The sequence below is a fragment of the Perognathus longimembris genome, chromosome 11, assembly GCF_023159225.1.
Source record: "Perognathus longimembris pacificus isolate PPM17 chromosome 11, ASM2315922v1, whole genome shotgun sequence".
In the NCBI taxonomy this organism is placed as follows: domain Eukaryota; kingdom Metazoa; phylum Chordata; class Mammalia; order Rodentia; family Heteromyidae; genus Perognathus; species Perognathus longimembris.
Genome location: NC_063171.1, coordinates 67,081,433 through 67,100,359, shown reverse-complemented (window position 1 = coordinate 67,100,359; position 18,927 = coordinate 67,081,433). Strand labels below are relative to the sequence as shown.

Below are 18,927 nucleotides of genomic sequence, written 5' to 3'. Positions count from 1 at the left end.
CGCCCGGGCGGCTCACACCCGAGGCCGGCCCCCTCCGTCCCGGCCCCCCGCACGTCCAAGGAGCGGCACAAAAGACGGACGGGACGCGCCGCCCCACGGAGGGTGCTGGGGCGGGGCATGAGGGCACGGGTCGCCGCGGCTGCCCCCTAGCGGGCCTCACTCCGGGGCGTGGGAGGGCGGGCGCGGGGGCGAGCGGCCCCGGCGTGGCCCCCGGGGGGAGGCAGCGTGGCCTCGTGGGCCGCTCCGGCTGGGCGAGGCCGGCCTAGAACCGCCGTCAGCGTTGCCGGGGATGGCGGGGGGTAGGGGGCTCGGTGCCGGTGCCGTCCGGGTCGGGGGTCGAGTGCCCGGTGCGGGGCTGACCTGGGCCGCGGTCTGGAGGACGAATCGCCCTTCCCTTTCTCCTGCTCTCATCTTGATTTTGGCAGTGGTGGAAGGAATACTCCCAGGAGGTTCAATTACTTATCTTCAGAATTCTCTTGGAGTCATGATGACTATTAAAAATTGAAGACACCCCTATCTCCTCCTCTCCGGCCTAACTGGTAATTAGCGTGCAATTAAATTGCTCATGGTGTAGACTGTGTCTATGTTTTTCAGGGAAATTACAAACCCTGGACCCCGGGATTCATCTGCACACATTTAATAACTCGGCGTGGATCGGGCGCGGGGCGGGGGGCGGGGGGATTGTGAAGCGTCGTCGTGTTGCTGGTGGCGAATGTCAGTCACGCGCGCCGTCTTGGAAGCGGGCGCGCGCCCTCGCGGAGCCGCGCCACGGGCGGGTGCCCTCGGGGGCCCTGTGCCTGTGCGCGCTGGAGAGCCGCTCAGGCCTGGTGCGGTTTGCGGCTGGGTCCTGGGTGAACCCCGAGTACCTGGCTAGGAACGATCGCTGCACACTTGAAGCGTGTTTGCCGGCCTGCGGCTCCGGCCACAGAGCACCGCTCAGCCCTGGTCTCTGTGTCTGCTCGGGGTGGGGGGGTGGAAGGGAGGTCTGTGGGCACCGCTCCCCGCAGCCGGCCCTGCCGCACCCCGCTCTCCACGCCCTGCCGCAAAGCCGAGGCGCCAAGTGAAGGGGCCCGGGGGCCCGCCACGGCCCGACGACGCCCACCTTTTCTTTTTGTAGTCAGCGGTGGGGCTTGAACGCAGGGCCCGCGCTCCTCTGCCCAAGGCTGGCACTCTACCCCCCGTGAGCCGCAGCGCCACTTCGAGTGTCTGCGTGGGAATTGGAGATAAGCGTCTCGGGGGCTCTGCTGCCCAGGCTGGCTCCAAACCGCCATCCTCAGGTCTCAGCCTCCCGAGTGGCCACCGGCGCCCGGCTCACCCCACTCTCGATTGGCATCCGAGAGGGCGTAGTTCCCGGTGTGTCCTGAGGCATTCGAGTGTGTAGGGATACGCTTACTGACTTCCTCTTCACCCTGTTGTGAGAATTCACGCGAGGAGCCGGCGTGTCGCCCGCGGGCAGCAGTGCGGGCTGGGCGGGGAGCTGCCTGCCCGCTGTGCCTCCACCGCTTTGGGAGCTTTGCACGGCAGCACGAGATGGCGCCTCTGCAGCCTGGGTTTGCTGACGGCACCCGCCTCGCTGCCGGGGGAGATCCTAGCGCCATCACCGCTCACCAATGTTCAGCTGTTCCTGCCATTATTGTTGATCCTTAGGATAGGATGTTGGCCACACATTCACACGCACACACACACGCCGTAATTTTGCGCCTCTACTTTGGAGTAGTCTTAGAATCCTTCCAGCCTGGCCCCAGAATACAGGAGTGACTGTTCCCTTGATCTTTCCTGCGAAGCAAAGAAGCCGAGCCTCCACCGGGACCCTCGCTCCGTCCTGCCCGGCTGGCGCTGATCTGCCCTGTGTGCGGCAGGTGCCTCGCACGGTGGGGGGGGGGGTGAGGACCGCGCGGGGGCCGTTCCCACGTGTGTGGGGGGGTGAGGACCGTGGGGGCCGCTCCCCCCCACCCCCGGCCCCGGGCCGGCTCTGAGTGAAGAAAGGAGCTTGAAGCTGCAGCGCCTCCGGCTCCGTGCCGGGCCTGCGCTCTGCGGGTGGATTTTTCTGGAAAGTCAGCGCGTGGTGAATCTCGCCGGGGCTCATGGGAGCGGGCCGCGGCCCACCCCTGTGGCCTGGAGCCTGGAGCCACAGACGGGGTGAGCGCTGAGTGTTGATTTTTCAAATGGTGACGAGTACCTGGTAAAACACCGCTTTTTTGGGTGCCAATCTCTCTTTTCTGATGCCAGGACTCTGGCCGTGAGTTCAAATCCACTTGTTTGCCTGAGGCAGAGAAATGTCGCTGGCCCCAGTGAGCAGGCGCCTCTGGCTTCTGCCCAGCTGTGCACGGCCTTCGAAACGTGGGGCTCCACCCCATCCCGAAAAATGGGAGCCCTTTCTTAAGGTTCCTATTTATTTAAAAAGGTTTTTTTTTTTCTCATAAAGGTTACATACAGGGAGGTTACAGTTGTTCAAGTCAGGTAAAGAGTACAGCTCATTTTAGACCATGTCAGCCCTTCCTCTCAGCCTATTTTTTTATTCATTTGTTTATTGTCAAAGTGATGTACAGAGGGGTTACAGTTTCATACATAAAGCAGTGAGTAGGTTTCTTATCTAACTTGTTACCTCCTCCCTCATTTCTCTCCCCCTCCCCCGAGTTGTACAACTGGTTTGCAGCATATAGTTTGGTAAGTATTGCTGTTGCATTGATTCACCTTTTACCCTTTGTCTCTCCATTTTAATGTTCCCCTCCCCTATGATTCTGTAGTTCCAATAAAGGTATATACAATACCCAGGGTGCCAAAATCAGTTACAGTGACATCAGCTCTGAGAACATTTTTTTTTGTACCCAGGGCTTCACGCTTGCTTGGTTTGCTTGCTCATGTGACTCTCTGCCACTTGAATTGTGCCTCCAGCCCTCCAGCCTGGCTTTTTGCCAAGCATTTTGGAGACGTTTCCCAGGGACTTTTACTGCCTGGGCTGGCTTTGAACCGCACCCCTCCGGATCCGGCCTCTTGGGTAGCTAGGATTACTGGCATGAGTGCCTGCAATCAGTGCCCAGCTTAATCTGAAACTTTTTAAATGCTGGTTCTCTGTGTTGCGCTCGAGAGCAGACCCGAGTGGATTCACTCTGCGCAGGCTCTGAGGCAGGTCTTCCCACCCGGCTTTCCAGACCAGGAAGCGGAGTTTCCAGGCAGAGTCCGGGCCTTTGGCCAATGCGGAGGGCCTGTTCCTTCCCAACCACTTCAAGGCAGATTCCACACACACGTTGCGGATGTCTCCTAAGCCCCGGTGACCGTGTTGAGTGCCCCCCCCAGGGCCCTCCGGCCCGTGGGAGCCCCATCCTCTCGGAACCGTTTCCCAAGCAAGTCATAATCCAGCTTGTCAGATCTGATCCTCTATTTATTGACATTGTTACTGCGCCTGAAAGTTCTGTTACCTATAAAAGCATCCAGCAAATCTTTCAAGTTTAGTGATGTTTAAACACTTGTCATTGGTTCTGACATAAATTATCACAGAGCTGGACAAAAAATAAACCTAAGATCATATTCTCTTAAGAGAAGGCATTTGCTCAGTCTGTCCACTAGAAACATCTGGGGAGACAGGGCTCCTTGACACTGGTAGAAACTTTCGAAGAAAAGATCAGAAGCACAACAAATCAAAGTCTTGGTAAATGGGATTGCATCAATTTTTGAGATTTCCCACTTCGCAAAAAAGAAACCCCTACAAAATGAGCAGAGATTTTTGACAACTGTACACCGAGAAGAGCTAATATCCAAAATATGTATAGAACTCAAAAGATTAAATCATCAAAAAACCAACAATCCAATTAATAGGTGGGATAATAATAACTTGAAGAGAGACTTTTCAGAAGAAGTAAAAATGGCCAATAAACACATGAATAAATGCTTAACATCTCTGCCAATAAAGGAAATGCAATTTAGAACAGCACTGAGATTCCACCTCACCCCCAGTTAGAATGGCCATCATCAAGAAAACAGACAATAACAGGTGCTGGCAGGGACACGGCCCTCGTGAGTTAGCGAACCCTAATACACTCTTGGTGGGGATATAAACTTGTTCAACCACTCTGGAAAACAGTGTGGGTTCTTTAGAAAACGAAGCATAGAACTATCCCATGGTCCAGTCATTTCGCTCCACTTACCCAATAGAACACAAACAAGGCTGCAGTAAAGCCATCAGCACAACCATGTTCACTGTAGCACTATTCACCTTAGCCAAGATGCCCCTCCGTGGATGAATGGGTCAAGAAAATGTGGTGTGCATACACAGTAGAACTTACTGCAGACATTTAAAGCAAATCTCAGGCCTCCCACTGCCTAATCCCAGTGCACTTTAGCTGCTGTCTTGGAAACAAAGACGTTCTCTTCTTTCGTGTTCAGATTGCCTTGCTTCTCTGAGAAATGCTTTTTACCATTGTTTCTTTGAGTTAGTCTGCACAAGGTCTACATATGAAAAGTGGCTATTCTACCTTAGGTCTCTTACTCTGCACTGTTCTTCCCTTACTGCCTTTTTTTCTTTTCACACATTGACCTGTTAATGACCCTGGATCGAGGTCTTGTAGATTTTCCGGCTTCCCAGCCTGTGCAGCTGCTTTTCCTGTGAAGTGGCATTTAATCCTGTGGGTTTGGTAAGAGTCGGTGTGGCTCGTGGGTTTGGTTCGGTTCCATTTGGTTGGGTGGGGTTCCGTCGGGTTCGCTCAGCTTGGTTTGGCTCAGCTCCGTGTGGCAGGGGTGGTGTGCAGGAAATGCTGCACCGTGCCAGCCAGCACCTCCTGTCCGTGCTCCCCTTCAGTGCTGGAAGACTGGTTGGTGAGTTTGGATGGCAGCACCCCACCCCACCCCACCCCACCGCAGTGGCGTTCTCCACCATGCGTTCCTCTAACGGTTTCATCTAGAGACACATCACATACTTCTTCAGGAGTTACAAAGCAGTGGGTCTTCTGTTTGTATCAGAATTCCACCTTTTCCACGTGGAACTCACAGTGCTGGAGCTGTGTGCTTTCTCTAAGTACAGTGTCAGACACGGTAAGCTCTTTAGGTCCCGTCGTATGCTTTGTGTCTGACTTTGAAAAGGCAGACCCCAGTGCTTTGTCCTCCCTGTCAGTGGCAAAGGTGCTTTCTCTAATGAAGCGCCGCTCAGAGACGCTCTGCGGGACTTCCGGAGGTGCTGCCTCCAGCTCTCTCCTCTGTGTCCTTCTACCTGAACACAGGCCAGTTCCCTGAGTCTCGCCCCCCTGGGGAAATGTGACGGCCAGACCTTGGTGCTTGCGGTCGGGCCAAAGGCCGCTGTGCGCGCCCTGCTGCCCATCAGACTTCCCGACTCACACACGTCGCCACCGAAGCCCAAAGACCACCTCCACGCAAGCCGGCATTCCCCAGCCTGGAGGGTGGGGCACTCCATCGGGTGCCCGGGGCGCGGGTGGACTGGCCTGGGGGTCTCTGGGGAGGTCGGCAGCGTCCCCTGCGGGGGAGCCAGCTCCGCAGCCAGGCGTGCCTCGATTCCGTTCCCACGGCCACCGTCCTCGCTCGGGTCTCTTGGCCTCTGGGGTCTCCTTTCTGCTTTTCTCGTTCCTTGTCCAATGAAATCTTCTCAGCCAGCCCTCTTCAATAATAGCGCCTGTAGCCACGGGGAAGGAGGGAAGACTGGCAGGTGGTGTGTGGAGGCCCTCACATGCCTGGTGCTCCCCGTCACCTCGGTCCTCCCCGTCACCTCCAGTCCTCCCCATCATCCCCGGTCCTCCCTGTCCTCACTGTCACTCCCAGTCCTCCCCATCACCCTTAGTCCTCCCCATCACCCCGGTCCACCCCATCACTCCTGGTCCTCCCTATCACCCTTGGTCCTCCCCATCACCCTTGGTCCTCTTTATCACCCCCAGTCCTCCCCGTCACACCAGGGGCTCCCTCTCACCCCTGGTCCTCCCCATAACCCCCAGTCCTCTTCCATCACCCCCGGTCCTCCCCATAGCCCCAATCCTCCCCATCACCACCAGTCCTCCCCATAACCCCCAGTCTTCTTCCATCACCCCCCGGTCCTCCTCCATCACACCAGCCCAGTCCTCCCCGTCACCCCTGGTCACGCCCAGTCCTCCCTCTCACACCAGGGGCTCCTCCGTCCCGTGGCCCTGGCTGCTCCCTGGCCCCCCGGCTCTGTGCTAGGCTCTCTGGGTTCCCCACTTCTCTCAACGTCATGATTTTATTTCCCTCATTTCTGCAACTTAACTGCTGTTCCCCCAGGCTCGAGGACTCGCTGGGCTTCTGTGCGGCGACGGCGCAGGCCCCCACGCCCCGGCCTGCCCAGGCCCCCGGCCTGCCCAGGCCCCCGCCCACGGCTGAGCGGATGCCGCCCCTCCCTGCACATCCCAGCCCGCCCTTCATCCCAGCCAGCCCCGCCCTGGGCAGCCACCTGCAGGGCAGCCTGGGGAGCGGGGCCTGTGCCCTGCGGCGTCTGATCCTGGGTCAGCTGGGGCTCCGGAGGGCGGCTCGCGTCAGCCCCCACCGAGGAGAGTCCGCTCAGTGACACGTTGTGCAGAACCCCCTCCCCGGGAGCCCGAGCTCGGGTTAATCTCCCCACACCCGGTGCGGCCTAATCGCTCATCGCAGAACCGAAGGCTTTCCTTCTGCTCGCTGACATGGCAGGCGCCCACTCGGCAGAGAGATTATTAGTATAAAATTACTTTTTGGTCTCTGAATTTAATTGTGCCACATTCACGGCAATAAAATCAAATTCTGAATCCAGGTGTGCTTTTCGGGGCGATTGTGCTCTGATAATGGCGTCCTGCACGTAGGCCTTTTGTCGGCGGATCTGAACTTCTCGGTCGCAGCGGCGCGCGGTGCTGGCTCTGTGTGGGCGGGGACGCTGCCCGGGCGGCCTCGGGGGGCCAGGTCAGCCCCGGCCAGGTGGCTCCTTGGTTTCTCCCCCTCCCCCTTCCACAGAGAGGCTGCCCTTCCCCTGCCCGGTGCGGTGTCCCCCAGCTCTGCTTGCTGCTTCTTGTCAGCGTCAATGGAAAGTTCCCGCCCCGGGCCGCGGGGGCGCAGGGGAGAATATCGCTTACCCGGAGCTCAGAGACAAAGGGCCTCGAGCCGGGGCTGCGGGGTCGGTGTGGCGGGGACAGCAGGGGCATCCGCGTGCTCCGGGCCCAGCCTCCCGCCCGGCCCCTCCCGTTGGGAGCCAGTTTGTGTCCTGATTCCCCCTCCAGGAAGCCTTCCCCGGCCCCACCAAGCTCCGTCACCTCTCCCTCTGTGAACTGCCGAGTCAGCGCCTCCGCCCCGGGCAGCCACACACCGCTGCACACCCAGAGTGCCCCGATCAACACACCGCTGCACACCCAGAGTGCCCCGATCAACACACCACTGCACACCCAGAGTGCCCCAATCAACACACCGCTGCACACCCAGAGTGCCCCAATCAACACACTGCTGCACACCCAGAGTGCCCCGATCAACACACCGCTGCACACCCAGAGTGGCCCCAATCAACACACCGCTGCACACCCAGAGTGCCCCGATCAACACACCGCTGCACACCCAGAGTGCCCCCGATCAACACCGCTGCACACCCAGAGTGCCCCATCAACACACCGCTGCACACCCAGAGTGCCCCAATCAACACACCGCTGCACACCCAGAGTGCCCCAATCAACACACCACTGCACACCCAGAGTGCCCCAATCAACACACCGCTGCACACCCAGAGTGCCCCGATCAACACACCGCTGCACACCCAGAGTGCCCCAATCAACACACTGCTGCACACCCAGAGTGCCCCAATCAACACACTGCTGCACACCCAGAGTGCCCCGGGCAACACACTGCTGCACACCCAGAGTGCCCCCGATCAACACCGCTGCACACCCAGAGTGCCCCCGATCAACACACCGCTGCACACCCAGAGTGCCCCGATCAACACCGCTGCACACCCAGAGTGCCCCATCAACACACCGCTGCACACCCAGAGTGCCCCAATCAACACACCGCTGCACACCCAGAGTGCCCCGATCAACACACCGCTGCACACCCAGAGTGCCCCCAATCAACACACCACCTGCACACCCAGAGTGCCCCGGGCAACACCGCTGCACACCCAGTGTGCGCAGGCTGCGTGCTGGGGGCCCGCCTCCCGCCCCGCCTCACCGGGGGGCCTCAGACCTGACCCTACCTGCCAAGAAGTTCCCGGGTGCGTCCCATCTAGAAGGTTCTCCAGTCCGGATTGCGCTGACTGTTCCCCTGAGGCCGGCGGCAGCGTTCTGGGCTCCACTCCGCGCGGTCGCGGTTCCTCCTGTGTGCAGGGCCTGCGGGCACACCGCGGGCGGCCTCATCTCAGAGACGGGGGGGGGGGGGGGGAGCCTGCACCCCGGAGCCGGCCCTGGGGCCTCGAGCTGAGCGGGAAGGGGAGGCAGGATCTGCTCGGGAGAGGGGCAGGAACTTCCATCTGTCCAGGCCCGCGCCGGACGCCTGCCGTCAGCACAGGGGCCGGCTTGCTTCCCTAATCGTGTTTCTTAGGAGAACCCTCCACCCCTCCCTCCACCCCTCCTCCGCCCCTCCCTCCAGTCCTCCCTCACCCCTCCCTCCCCTCTCCTTCTGCCCCTCCCTTTACCCCTCCCTCCACCCCTCCCTCCGCCCCTCCCTCCACCCCTCCCTCCGCCCCTCCCTCCACCCTTCCCTCCGCCCCTCCCTCCAGTCCTCCCTCCGCCCCTCCCTCTGCTCCTCCCTCCGCCCCTCCCTCCAGTCCTCCCTCCAGTCCTCCCTCCACCCCTCCCTCCGCCCTCCCTCCAGTCCTCCTCCGCTCCTCCCTCCCTCCGCCCCTCCTCCGCCCCCCCTCCAGTCCTCCCTCCGCCCCTCCCTCCAGTCCTCCCTTCACCCCTCCCTCGAGTCCTCCCTCTGCTCCTCCTCCAGTCCTCCCTCCACCCCTCCCTCCGCCCCTCCCTCTGCTCCTCCCTCCAGTCCTCCCTCCGCTCCTCCTTCTGCCCCTCCCTTCACCCCTCCCTCCACACCTCCCTCCAGTCCTCCAGTCCTCCCTCCGCCCCTCCCTCCTCCCCTCCCTCCTCCCTTCCCTCCACCCCTCCCCCCGCCCCTCCCTCCAGTCCTGCGTCCAGTCCTCCCCTGGGGCTTCCTCTGATGCAGAGGGCGCTCTGGGTGCCGCCTTCTGGCTGGCCAGGCTGGTCTCCCCTCAGGGCCCAGGCGCTCACGGCCGACGCCGCCCGCACCCCACAGCCTCCTGGTGAGGCGCCCCGCGAGGACGGCCCTGACCGCCCGCTTCTGCTCTCCCCAGGGTCTTCTTCCCGGGCAGCCACCCGGTGAGAGGCGTGCAGGTGATGAAGGTCGGCAAGCTGCAGCTGCACCAAGCCATGTTCCCCCAGGCCATGAAGAACCTGCGGCTGGTGAGTGGCGCGGGGGGGGGGGGGGCTCACACCACGGCCGCCGCTGCTGCCCAGGCGCACTGTGGTGTACACACGCGCCCCAGGTGCGCAGGGCTGTGTTGAACAACCGTAGACGCCCCCCACTATGGACCACGGCTCAGACGCCCTCCCCCCACACACACACACGATGGACCATGGCTCAGACGCCCTCCCCCCCCCCCACACACACGATGGGCCACGGCTCAGGCGCCCTCCCCACCCCCCCCCACACACACACGGTGGACCATGGCTCAGACGCCCTCCCCCCCCACACACACACGGTGGACCATGGCTCAGGCGCCCTCCCCCCACCCCCCACACACACACGGTGGACCATGGCTCAGACGCCCTCCCCACCCCCCCCACACACACGGTGGACCATGGCTCAGACGCCCTCCCCACCCCCCCCACACACACACGGTGGACCATGGCTCAGACGCCCTCCCCACCCCCCCCACACACACACGGTGGACCATGGCTCAGACGCCCTCCCCACCCCCCCACACACACACGGTGGACCATGGCTCAGACGCCCTCCCCCCCCCCACACACACACGGTGGACCATGGCTCAGACGCCCTCCCCCCCACACACACACACAGTGGACCATGGCTCAGACACCCTCCCCCCCCCACACACACACGGTGGACCATGGCTCAGACGCCCTCCCCCCACACACACACGGTGGACCATGGCTCAGACGCCCTCCCCCCACCTCCCCCACACACACGGTGGACCATGGCTCAGACGCCCTCCCCCCCCACACACACACAGTGGACCATGGCTCAGACGCCCTCCCCCCAACCCCCCACACACACACGATGGACCATGGCTCAGACGCCCTCCCCCCACCTCCCCCCCACACACACGGTGGACCATGGCTCAGACGCCCTCCCCCCACCTCCCCCCCACACACACGGTGGACCATGGCTCAGACGCCCTCCCCACCCCCCCCACACACACACGATGAAACATGGCTCAGACGCCCTCCCCCCACCCCCCCCACACACACGGTGGACCATGGCTCAGACGCCCTCCCCCCCCCCCACACACACGGTGGACCATGGCTCAGACGCCCTCCCCACCCCCCCCACACACACACAGTGGACCATGGCTCAGACGCCCTCCCCCCCACACACACGGTGGACCATGGCTCAGACGCCCTCCCCCCCCACACACACACGGTGGACCATGGCTCAGACGCCCTCCCCACCCCCCCCACACACACGGTGGACCATGGCTCAGACGCCCTCCCCCCCCTCCCCACCCACACACGGTGGACCACGGCTCAGACGCCCTCCCCCCCACACACACACACAGTGGACCATGGCTCAGACGCCCTCCCCCCACCCCCCCCACACACACGGTGGACCATGGCTCAGACGCCCTCCCCCCCCCACACACACGGTGGACCATGGCTCAGACGCCCTCCCCCCCACACACACGGTGGACCATGGCTCAGACGCCTTCCCCCCCACACACACACACAGTGGACCATGGCTCAGACGCCCTCCCCCCCCCCCCCACACACACGGTGGACCATGGCTCAGACGCCCTCCCCCCCCACACACACACACGGTGGACCATGGCTCAGACGCCCTCCCCCCCCACACACACACACACGGTGGACCGTGGCTCAGACGCCCTCCCCCCCCACACACACACGGTGGACCATGGCTCAGACGCCCTCCCCCCCCCACACACACACGGTGGACCATGGCTCAGACGCCCTCCCCCCCACCCCCCCACACACACACGGTGGACCGTGGCTCAGACGCCCTCCCCCTCCCCCCACACACACGGTGGACCGTGGCTCAGACGCCCTCCCCGCGGGAGCCGGTGTGGTCTTTGTGGTGCCCTTGTAATTCCTCGCTCCGTGCCTGAGCGGGAACTGAGACGCACTTCCATACTTGGAAAGCATCTATGGCTGGGGGAAGGGGAGAGGAGAAGGGTGGGGGAGCCGGGTTGGTGGTGGGGTGAATTCCTGTTGAAGCGGGTGCCTGCGTCACGCCCTCGGCTCACGTCCTCCGCGGGGAGGGGCCTTCCCACCCCTGAGCACCCTCTGCGCCGACCCACGGTGCTCCCAGTGAGCTCCGAGCTCGCCTGGCCCCTGGGGGGCACTGGGCGTCTTGGTGGGGCCCTCTGGCCAGGGAGCCCTTGTCTGCGGAGGAGCTGTGTCGGAGCGGGAGGGGAGGGGGGTCGCCATGCCTGCACCATGAGTAGTTTTAGAGAGAAAGCCAACAAATACGCGAAGGATTCTTGGAAATCAGATGCCTTAGCGCTTCAGCTTTGTCGAAGCTGTTCCCAATCCCTAGTGAAGTCAGCCCACAGTCAATAGGAGGAACTCTAGGATTTCTAGAAGGTTCTCAGCTCTTCTTGTTCTCTACTCTGGCATCTTTTCCCTGACCCCAGGGGGAAGTACCAGCGGTTTCTTGCTGTCTCGGGAGAGCATCCCTCCCCTGGTCCGGCAGAGAGGGCGTGGGGGTCTTCTGTGTTTTGACAGTGGTCACGGGGGGGGGGGGGTTCCAAGGCACCCTCTAGCCCCCCGGGGTCCCTGTGAGGAGGCCTTTCAGAGTCAGTCAGCTGAGCCCTGGTGTCGACATGGGGCGGGAGCTCACACGCGCGCGGTCTCAGCCCTCGCCAGACGGAAGCCGTGGGGGCCTGGAGAGCGAAGGGGCTGAGGCTGGGGCCCGCAGGAGCGCCTCTGAAATCGGGCTTCTTCCACCTGATTCAGCGTGCCTGGGCTGAGTGCTCCGTGATTCCCAAGGAGACCCGGCGCTGTGTCTGCACTGTGGCGGGCAGGCGCGGGAGGGGGTCACGGGAGCACGCGAGGGTCCTCGGCCAGCCTGCGCCCGTGCTCCCCTGTTCCCCTGCTCCCGTGCTCCCCTGCTCCCGTGCTCCCCTGCCCCCGTGCTCCCCCGCTCCCCTGCCCCCGTGCTCCCCTGCTCCCGTGCTCCCCTGCTCCCGTGCTCCCCTGCTCCCCCGCCCCCGTGCTCCCCTGCTCCCGTGCTCCCCTGCTCCCCCGCCCCCGTGCTCCCCTGCTCCCCTGCTCCCCTGCTCCCCAGCCCCTGTGCTCCCCTGCCCCCGTGCTCCCCCGCTCCCCTGCCCCCGTGCTCCCCTGCTCCCCTGCTCCCGTGCTCCCCTGCCCCCGTGCTCTCCTGCTCCCGTGCTCCCCCGCTCCCCTGCTCCCCTGCTCCCGTGCTCCCCCGCTCCCCTGCTCCCGTGCTCCCCCGCTCCCCTGCTCCCCTGCTCCCGTGCTCCCCCGCTCCCCTGCTCCCCCTGCTCCCGTGTTCCCCTGCCCCCGTGTTCCCGTGCTCCCCCGCTCCCCTGCTCCCCTGCTCCCCTGCCCCCGTGCTCCCCTGCCCCCGTGTTCCCGTGCTCCCCTGCCCCCGTGCTCCCCCGCTCCCATGCTCCCCCGCTCCCGTGGACGAGGCTCTCGGTGCACTCAGTGTGCAGAACGCCCTCCGGTCCACTCCCGCCCGGTGTCCGCTCAGAGGAGCGTGGCTCCGATGCCCTCCATGTGAAGATGGCCAGCCCAGCCCACACCTCATCTCCGTCTGAGTGACGGGGACTGAGCCAGGTGCACACCCTCACCGGCCCTTCTGACGTCCCCCTGTCGCCCTTGACACCCCTTGTGCCCGGCTCTACCCCGGCGAGGTGGCCTCGCCTCTTCCAGAAGCTTCCCTCGGCACTCAACATTTCCCCAAGGCAGCGCACACAGCGCGCCGTCCAGCCGTCCGGTGGAAGGTTCTGGTCCGGCGCTCAGACCGCAGCTCCCGCTCCCGCGGGGCTCTGGCCAGCCGAGGCGCGGAGCCGGGGCGCGGCGCGGGGCGAGGGCCACGCCCAGAGCCGGGCGCTCAGGTTCCGGCCTGCCTCCCTCAGGTCTGTGACTTGAAGCCGGGCAATGTCCGACCGTGGTTCTCTTTCTAGAAGGAGGATACTGCCTGTTTTGTAGAATGAAGAGAAGTGAGCATGGCCGGTGCGAGGGCGTGCTTCCCTGGGAGCATTTGGAGATGAGGAAGGACGATTGCCACAGGCCCCTCGTTTGGTACCCTCGGGGGTGGTGTGGGGTAGCCTTGCTCCTGTAGGGGTGTGGTCCCCACAGGGGGCGGGCACAAGGAAGGTAGCGAGTGTACCTCCCGGTGCCAGCAGACAAGACGCACGTCCACGCACGAGTCCCGCCAGGTGCACGCTTGCGGGGACGGGGTTCCTAAAGAGCAGGGGCCCTCCGTGCTCCACCACGCCCCCGGAGGCCTACAGCCCGGACCGGGTGCTGGCCCTGGCCGCGGGCTTGCCAGCGGAGCAAGGGCCCGCATGCCCAGTCCAGAGGCAGGTCAGCTTCTTCCCGCAGGAAGCCCGGCCCGCCAGCCACGCGGCGGCCGGCAGGACGGGGCTGCTTTGTTTGCCTCTTGAAGCCATGGTGCTCTGAGATGGATACCCCTGGCTGCTCTTTCTTGTGCTGGAGACCCTGGAGATAATGGAATAAAATAGCTTGAAGAAGGTTTTCAAAGCCTGAGCGAGGAACAGAAATCAGAGAAGCTTCAGAACAGAAACGTGTCACAGATCCAATTAGGACCCGGCCTCCTGCAGCCGAGGAGTCCACTTAGCCGCTCTGATCTGGTTTAGTTTCCATCTCCTCGGGACTGAAATGCTCCTGATGGCTTCACAGGACCGTTCGGGGCTCGCAGAGCTCCCTCTCCAATCCACTCCTTCTTTCCATAGATGACTTGGAGACACTCTGTTTGCTACTAATTTGACTTATTGAGTCTCAAGGGCAGCTGTCCCCATGTGGGCTCTTGTGATCTCCACAAGTCCTGCCTGCTGAAGGCTCCCCCGGCCCGGCCCGGGCTCAGCTCCAGCCCCGGCTCAATCCCCAGCCCAGCCCCAGCCCCAGCTCAGCCCCAGCCCCAGCTCAGCCCCAGCTCAGCTCCAGCACAGGCTCCAGCCCCAGCTCAGCCCAGCTCAGCCCCAGCCCCAGCTCAGCTCCAGCCCAGGCTCCAGCCCCAGCCCAGGCCCAGCTCAGCCCCAGCTCAGCTCCAGCCCAGGCTCCAGCCCCAGCCCCTGCTCAGCCCCAGCCCAGGACACAGCCCCAGCTCAGCCCCAGCCCCAGCTCAGCTCCAGCCCAGGACACAGCCCCAGCTCAGCCCCAGCTCAGCCCCAGCCCCAGCTCAGCTCCAGGCCAGGCCACAGCCCCGGCTCAGCCCCAGCTCAGCCCCAGCCCCAGCCCCGGCTCAGCCCCAGCCCCAGCTCAGCCCCAGCTCAGCCCCAGCCCCAGATCAGCCCCGGCTCAGCCCCAGCTCAGCCCCAGCCCCAGCCCCGGCTCAGCCCCAGCTCAGCCCCAGCCCCAGCTCAGCTCCAGCCCAGGCCACAGCCCCAGCTCAGCCCCAGCCCCAGCTCAGCCCCAGCCCCAGCCCCAGCTCAGCTCCAGCCCAGGCCACAGCCCCAGCTCAGCCCCAGCCCCGGCTCAGCCCCAGCTCAGCCCCAGCCCCAGCCCCAGCTCAGCCCCAGCTCAGCCCCAGCCCCAGCCCCAGCCCCAGCCCCCGCTCAGCCCCAGCTCAGCTCCAGCCCAGGCTCCAGCCCCAGCCCCGGCTCAGCCCCAGCTCAGCTCCAGCCCAGGCTCCAGCCCCAGCCCCGGCTCAGCCCCAGCTCAGCTCCAGCCCCAGCCCCAGCTCAGCTCCAGCCCAGGCTCCAGCCCCAGCCCCGGCTCAATCCCCAGCCTAGGCCCAGCCCAGGCCCCAGCCCCAGTCGACTCAGGGCTCAGCCCCGGCCTGGGCTAGCTGCCTTGCTAGGCCCGCCTTGGTTATGGAAGTTGGGTTGCACACTAAGCATCTTTCTCCTCCGTGACTGGCTCTTTAAGCTGTGGACTCCAGCTCCTTACACTCTGGTTAATCTCTCCTCCTTCCTTGAGGACCGCCGGCCCTCTCCTGGTCTGAACAGGGAGCCCACGCTGCGCCTTCTGTGACGGGCAGTTATCGCTCCCTCTCCTCCAAAAAGGGTGCAAAGCACACCCAGGCGGCCCCTGCGTGCCCCGCCCCTGCGTGCCCCGCCCCTGCGTGCCCCGCCCCTGCCCGCCCCACCCCTCGCAGTGGTTAATGAAAGCATGCGGTTCTGTTTTGGGGTTCTTAGTTTGCTGTGGGGATTCCTGCCCTTGGCCAGGTTCTGATTCAGGAATCGGATGCGAGCCACAGGCCCCACAGAGGAAATGTTCCCACGCACGCTGGTTTGTAGAGCCGGTGTGCCGGGGAGCTTCAGGGACCCCGAAAGCCGTTCTGCGGCCCATTGAAACCGTAGCATCAGCCTTTCACACACTAGCAGGAAGGAGGGGGCAGGGGAGCAGGGAGAGATGGCGGTGTTCATGAATGCTGCCTTACTGACCTTCAGATAAGAAATAATCATCTGGGGTTATGTTTTTGAACAATAATAACACCAGAAGGAGACACTGTAGGGAAGAAAATGGGGACAGAATCCAGGCCTAGTGATTACGTGATCACACAGGAAATGAAGCAGAGTCTCCCTGGTAGGAAATATTAAGTCCGCAGCCAGGAGGAGTCGACTGGGTGGTGCCTCCCGTTCTGCCGCTGCTGAGCGTGGAGGAGGACGGCTAACGGGCCTGGGTGACATGCAGACTCTCACAAACAGATACGCCAAATGACTGTCTCAATTGAGAAAAATCACACAAAGAGCCAAGAATACCCCAACGGTAGTGGGGAAAAGGCAATTACTGGATACAAGATAGCAGAGATATCAGAATTATCTGACAACAATTTAAAATAGCTGTTATGAAATACTTAAATAGGCAATTACAAATACCTTCCAAGCAAATGAAAAATGCAGAAAATCATGGTCAAGGAACAGAAAATAGCTGGATGCCAGTGGCTCATGCCCGTAACCCTAGCTACTCAAGACGTTGAGATCTGAGGATCAAGGTTCAAAGCTAGCCTGGGCAGGAAAAGTCTATGAATTAACCACCAAAAAACCCAGAAGTGGAAGTGTGGCTCAAGTAGAAGAGCACTAGTGTTGAGCAAAAAAAAAAAAAAAAAATCTCAGGAACGCTGCCCAAGGTCTGAGTTCAAGTACCATAGAAAGGATTGGAACAGAAGGAAGTTGGGAAGTTGGGAGGGGAAGGGAAGGAGAAGAAGATATAAAGAGCAATTGGAGTCCAAGATCCAGCAGACATAGTAACTAGAGTGGAGCTCGGCAGCAGAACAGAGGCCACAGAGGAATGAACCAGCGAATGCGAAGAGAGAACACTAGACGCCACCTAGCCTGAAAAAAGGAGGGCGGGGAGAATGGAAAAGAGTAAGATTAACTAGAGCCGCAAGAACCGTAGGCCGTGGCAACGGATCTGACGTTAGTCCCGGAAGAAGAGAAGCGGGTGCGTGGGAAACGTACCTGAGAAAAACGATGTTGGAAGCATCAAATCCACAAAGGAGGAAATGAAATGACCTCACACGAGACTCCATGCACGCACGCACACACACCCGCACACACGAGACTCCACACACACACACACGCACACACGAGACTCCACACACACACACACCCGCACACACGAGACTCCACACACACACACACACGCACACACGAGACTCCACGCACGCACACACACACACCCGCACACACGAGACTCCACGCACGCACGCACACACACCCGCACACACGAGACTCCACGCACACCCGCACACACGAGACTCCATGCACGCACGCACACACCCGCACACACGAGACTCCACGCATGCACGCACACCCACCCGCACACACGAGACTCCACACACGCACGGACACACACCCGCACACACGAGACTCCACGCACGCACGGACACACACCCGCACACACACACCCGCACACACGAGACTCCACACACGCACACACACCCGCACACACGAGACTCCACGCACGCACGGACACACACCCGCACACACACACCCGCACACACGAGACTCCACACCCGCACACACGAGACTCCACGCACGCACACACACCCGCACACGAGACTCCACGCACGCACACACACCCGCACACACGAGACTCCACACACGCACGCACACACACCCGCACACACGAGACTCCACGCACGCACACACACCCGCACACACGAGACTCCACGCACGCACGGACACACACCCGCACACACGAGACTCCACGCATGCACAGACACACACCCGCACACACGAGACTCCACGCACGCACGCACACCCGCACACACGAGACTCCACGCACGCACACGCACCCGCACACACGAGACTCCACGCACGCACGGACACCCGCACACACGAGACTCCACGCACGCACGGACACACACCCGCACACACGAGACTCCACACACGCACACACACCCCGCACACACGAGACTCCACGCACGCACGCACACCCGCACACACGAGACTCCACGCACGCACGGACACACACACGAGACTGCATGCATGCACACACTCGCACACACGAGACTCCATGCATGCACACACACTCACACACGAGACTCCATGCATGCACACACACTCACACACGAGACTCCATGCACGCACGCACACACCCGCATGCACACCCGCACACACGAGACTGCACGCACACCCGCACACACACTTGCACACACGAGACTCCACGCACACACACCCGCACGCACACACACTCGCACACACGAGACTCCACGCACATACACAAGCACACACGCGACTCTGGGCTTCCTCTTTCTCTGTCCTGTCCGTGTGTCCGACGCGCAGAGGAAGTCCTGCTCCCCGTCTGCGCCAGCTGTGGCTTTGGGACGGCCACACACCCGTCCCGAGGGAGAGGGCTGAGTAAACACTTGACAGAGCCGGAAGGAAGCATCTGGAAGATCTGTGTCTCGTCACGATGCAGATGGGCCTGACTTTCCCAGTCACTTACTGACGCGCTGAGGGCCCCCGCGCCCGCGGGACGGGCGGAGCCGCGGCTGCTGCCGTCAGCGCCGTGCCGCGCTCCCAGCGCCGGGCCCGCCTTCCAGGCAGCAGGCCGCAGGACGTGGGCCGCAGGCACCCGGAGGGCCGTCCCGATGGGTCCCGGAGCGCCACGCTGTCCCCCCCCCCCCCCCGCGCCTGCCCCGGGGCGTGCCCCACCCGCAGTGTCCGCGCACAGACCAGCCGGCTGCCCCGGGGCTTGACGGCTCCTTCCTAAACCACCCAGCACCCAGCGAGAAAGCCATTGACCTGCGAGCAGAGGGGGCGGTCAGGCCCGGGTCTAACCTGTGCTCCCTTCCCCTCAGGCGTTTGACATCATGCGCGTGACCCACGGCCGGGAGCACAGCCTGATTGAGGACTTGATCCTGCTACTGGAGGAGTGCGACGCCAGCATCAGAGCCTCGTGAGGACCGCGGGGGGGGGGGGGGGGCCATGCCCCACCTCCCCGCCTCAGCCAGGACCCGCGCCCCGCCTCAGCCAGGACCCGCGCCCCGCGCCCGCCACGCGTGCACCTGAGGACACCCGTGGGCGCCAGCCCGGGGCTCAGTAGCTCTAGACCAGCACGGTTCAAATAAATACTCAAGAATTTGCTGAAA

At 62.8% G+C, this 18,927-nt stretch overlaps 1 protein-coding gene across 1 annotated transcript in view; it reads left to right on the top strand.

The window, feature by feature from the left end:
* Positions 1–18,927, top strand: part of Smyd3 (SET and MYND domain containing 3) — a 442,737-nt gene extending 423,810 nt beyond the window's left edge. The window contains exons 11-12 of the mRNA XM_048357512.1: positions 9,272–9,380; positions 18,637–18,927. Of these exons, the coding sequence (XP_048213469.1) occupies positions 9,272–9,380; positions 18,637–18,738 (211 nt within the window). The 3' untranslated portion in view covers positions 18,739–18,927. The remainder of the gene's footprint in view (positions 1–9,271; positions 9,381–18,636) is intronic.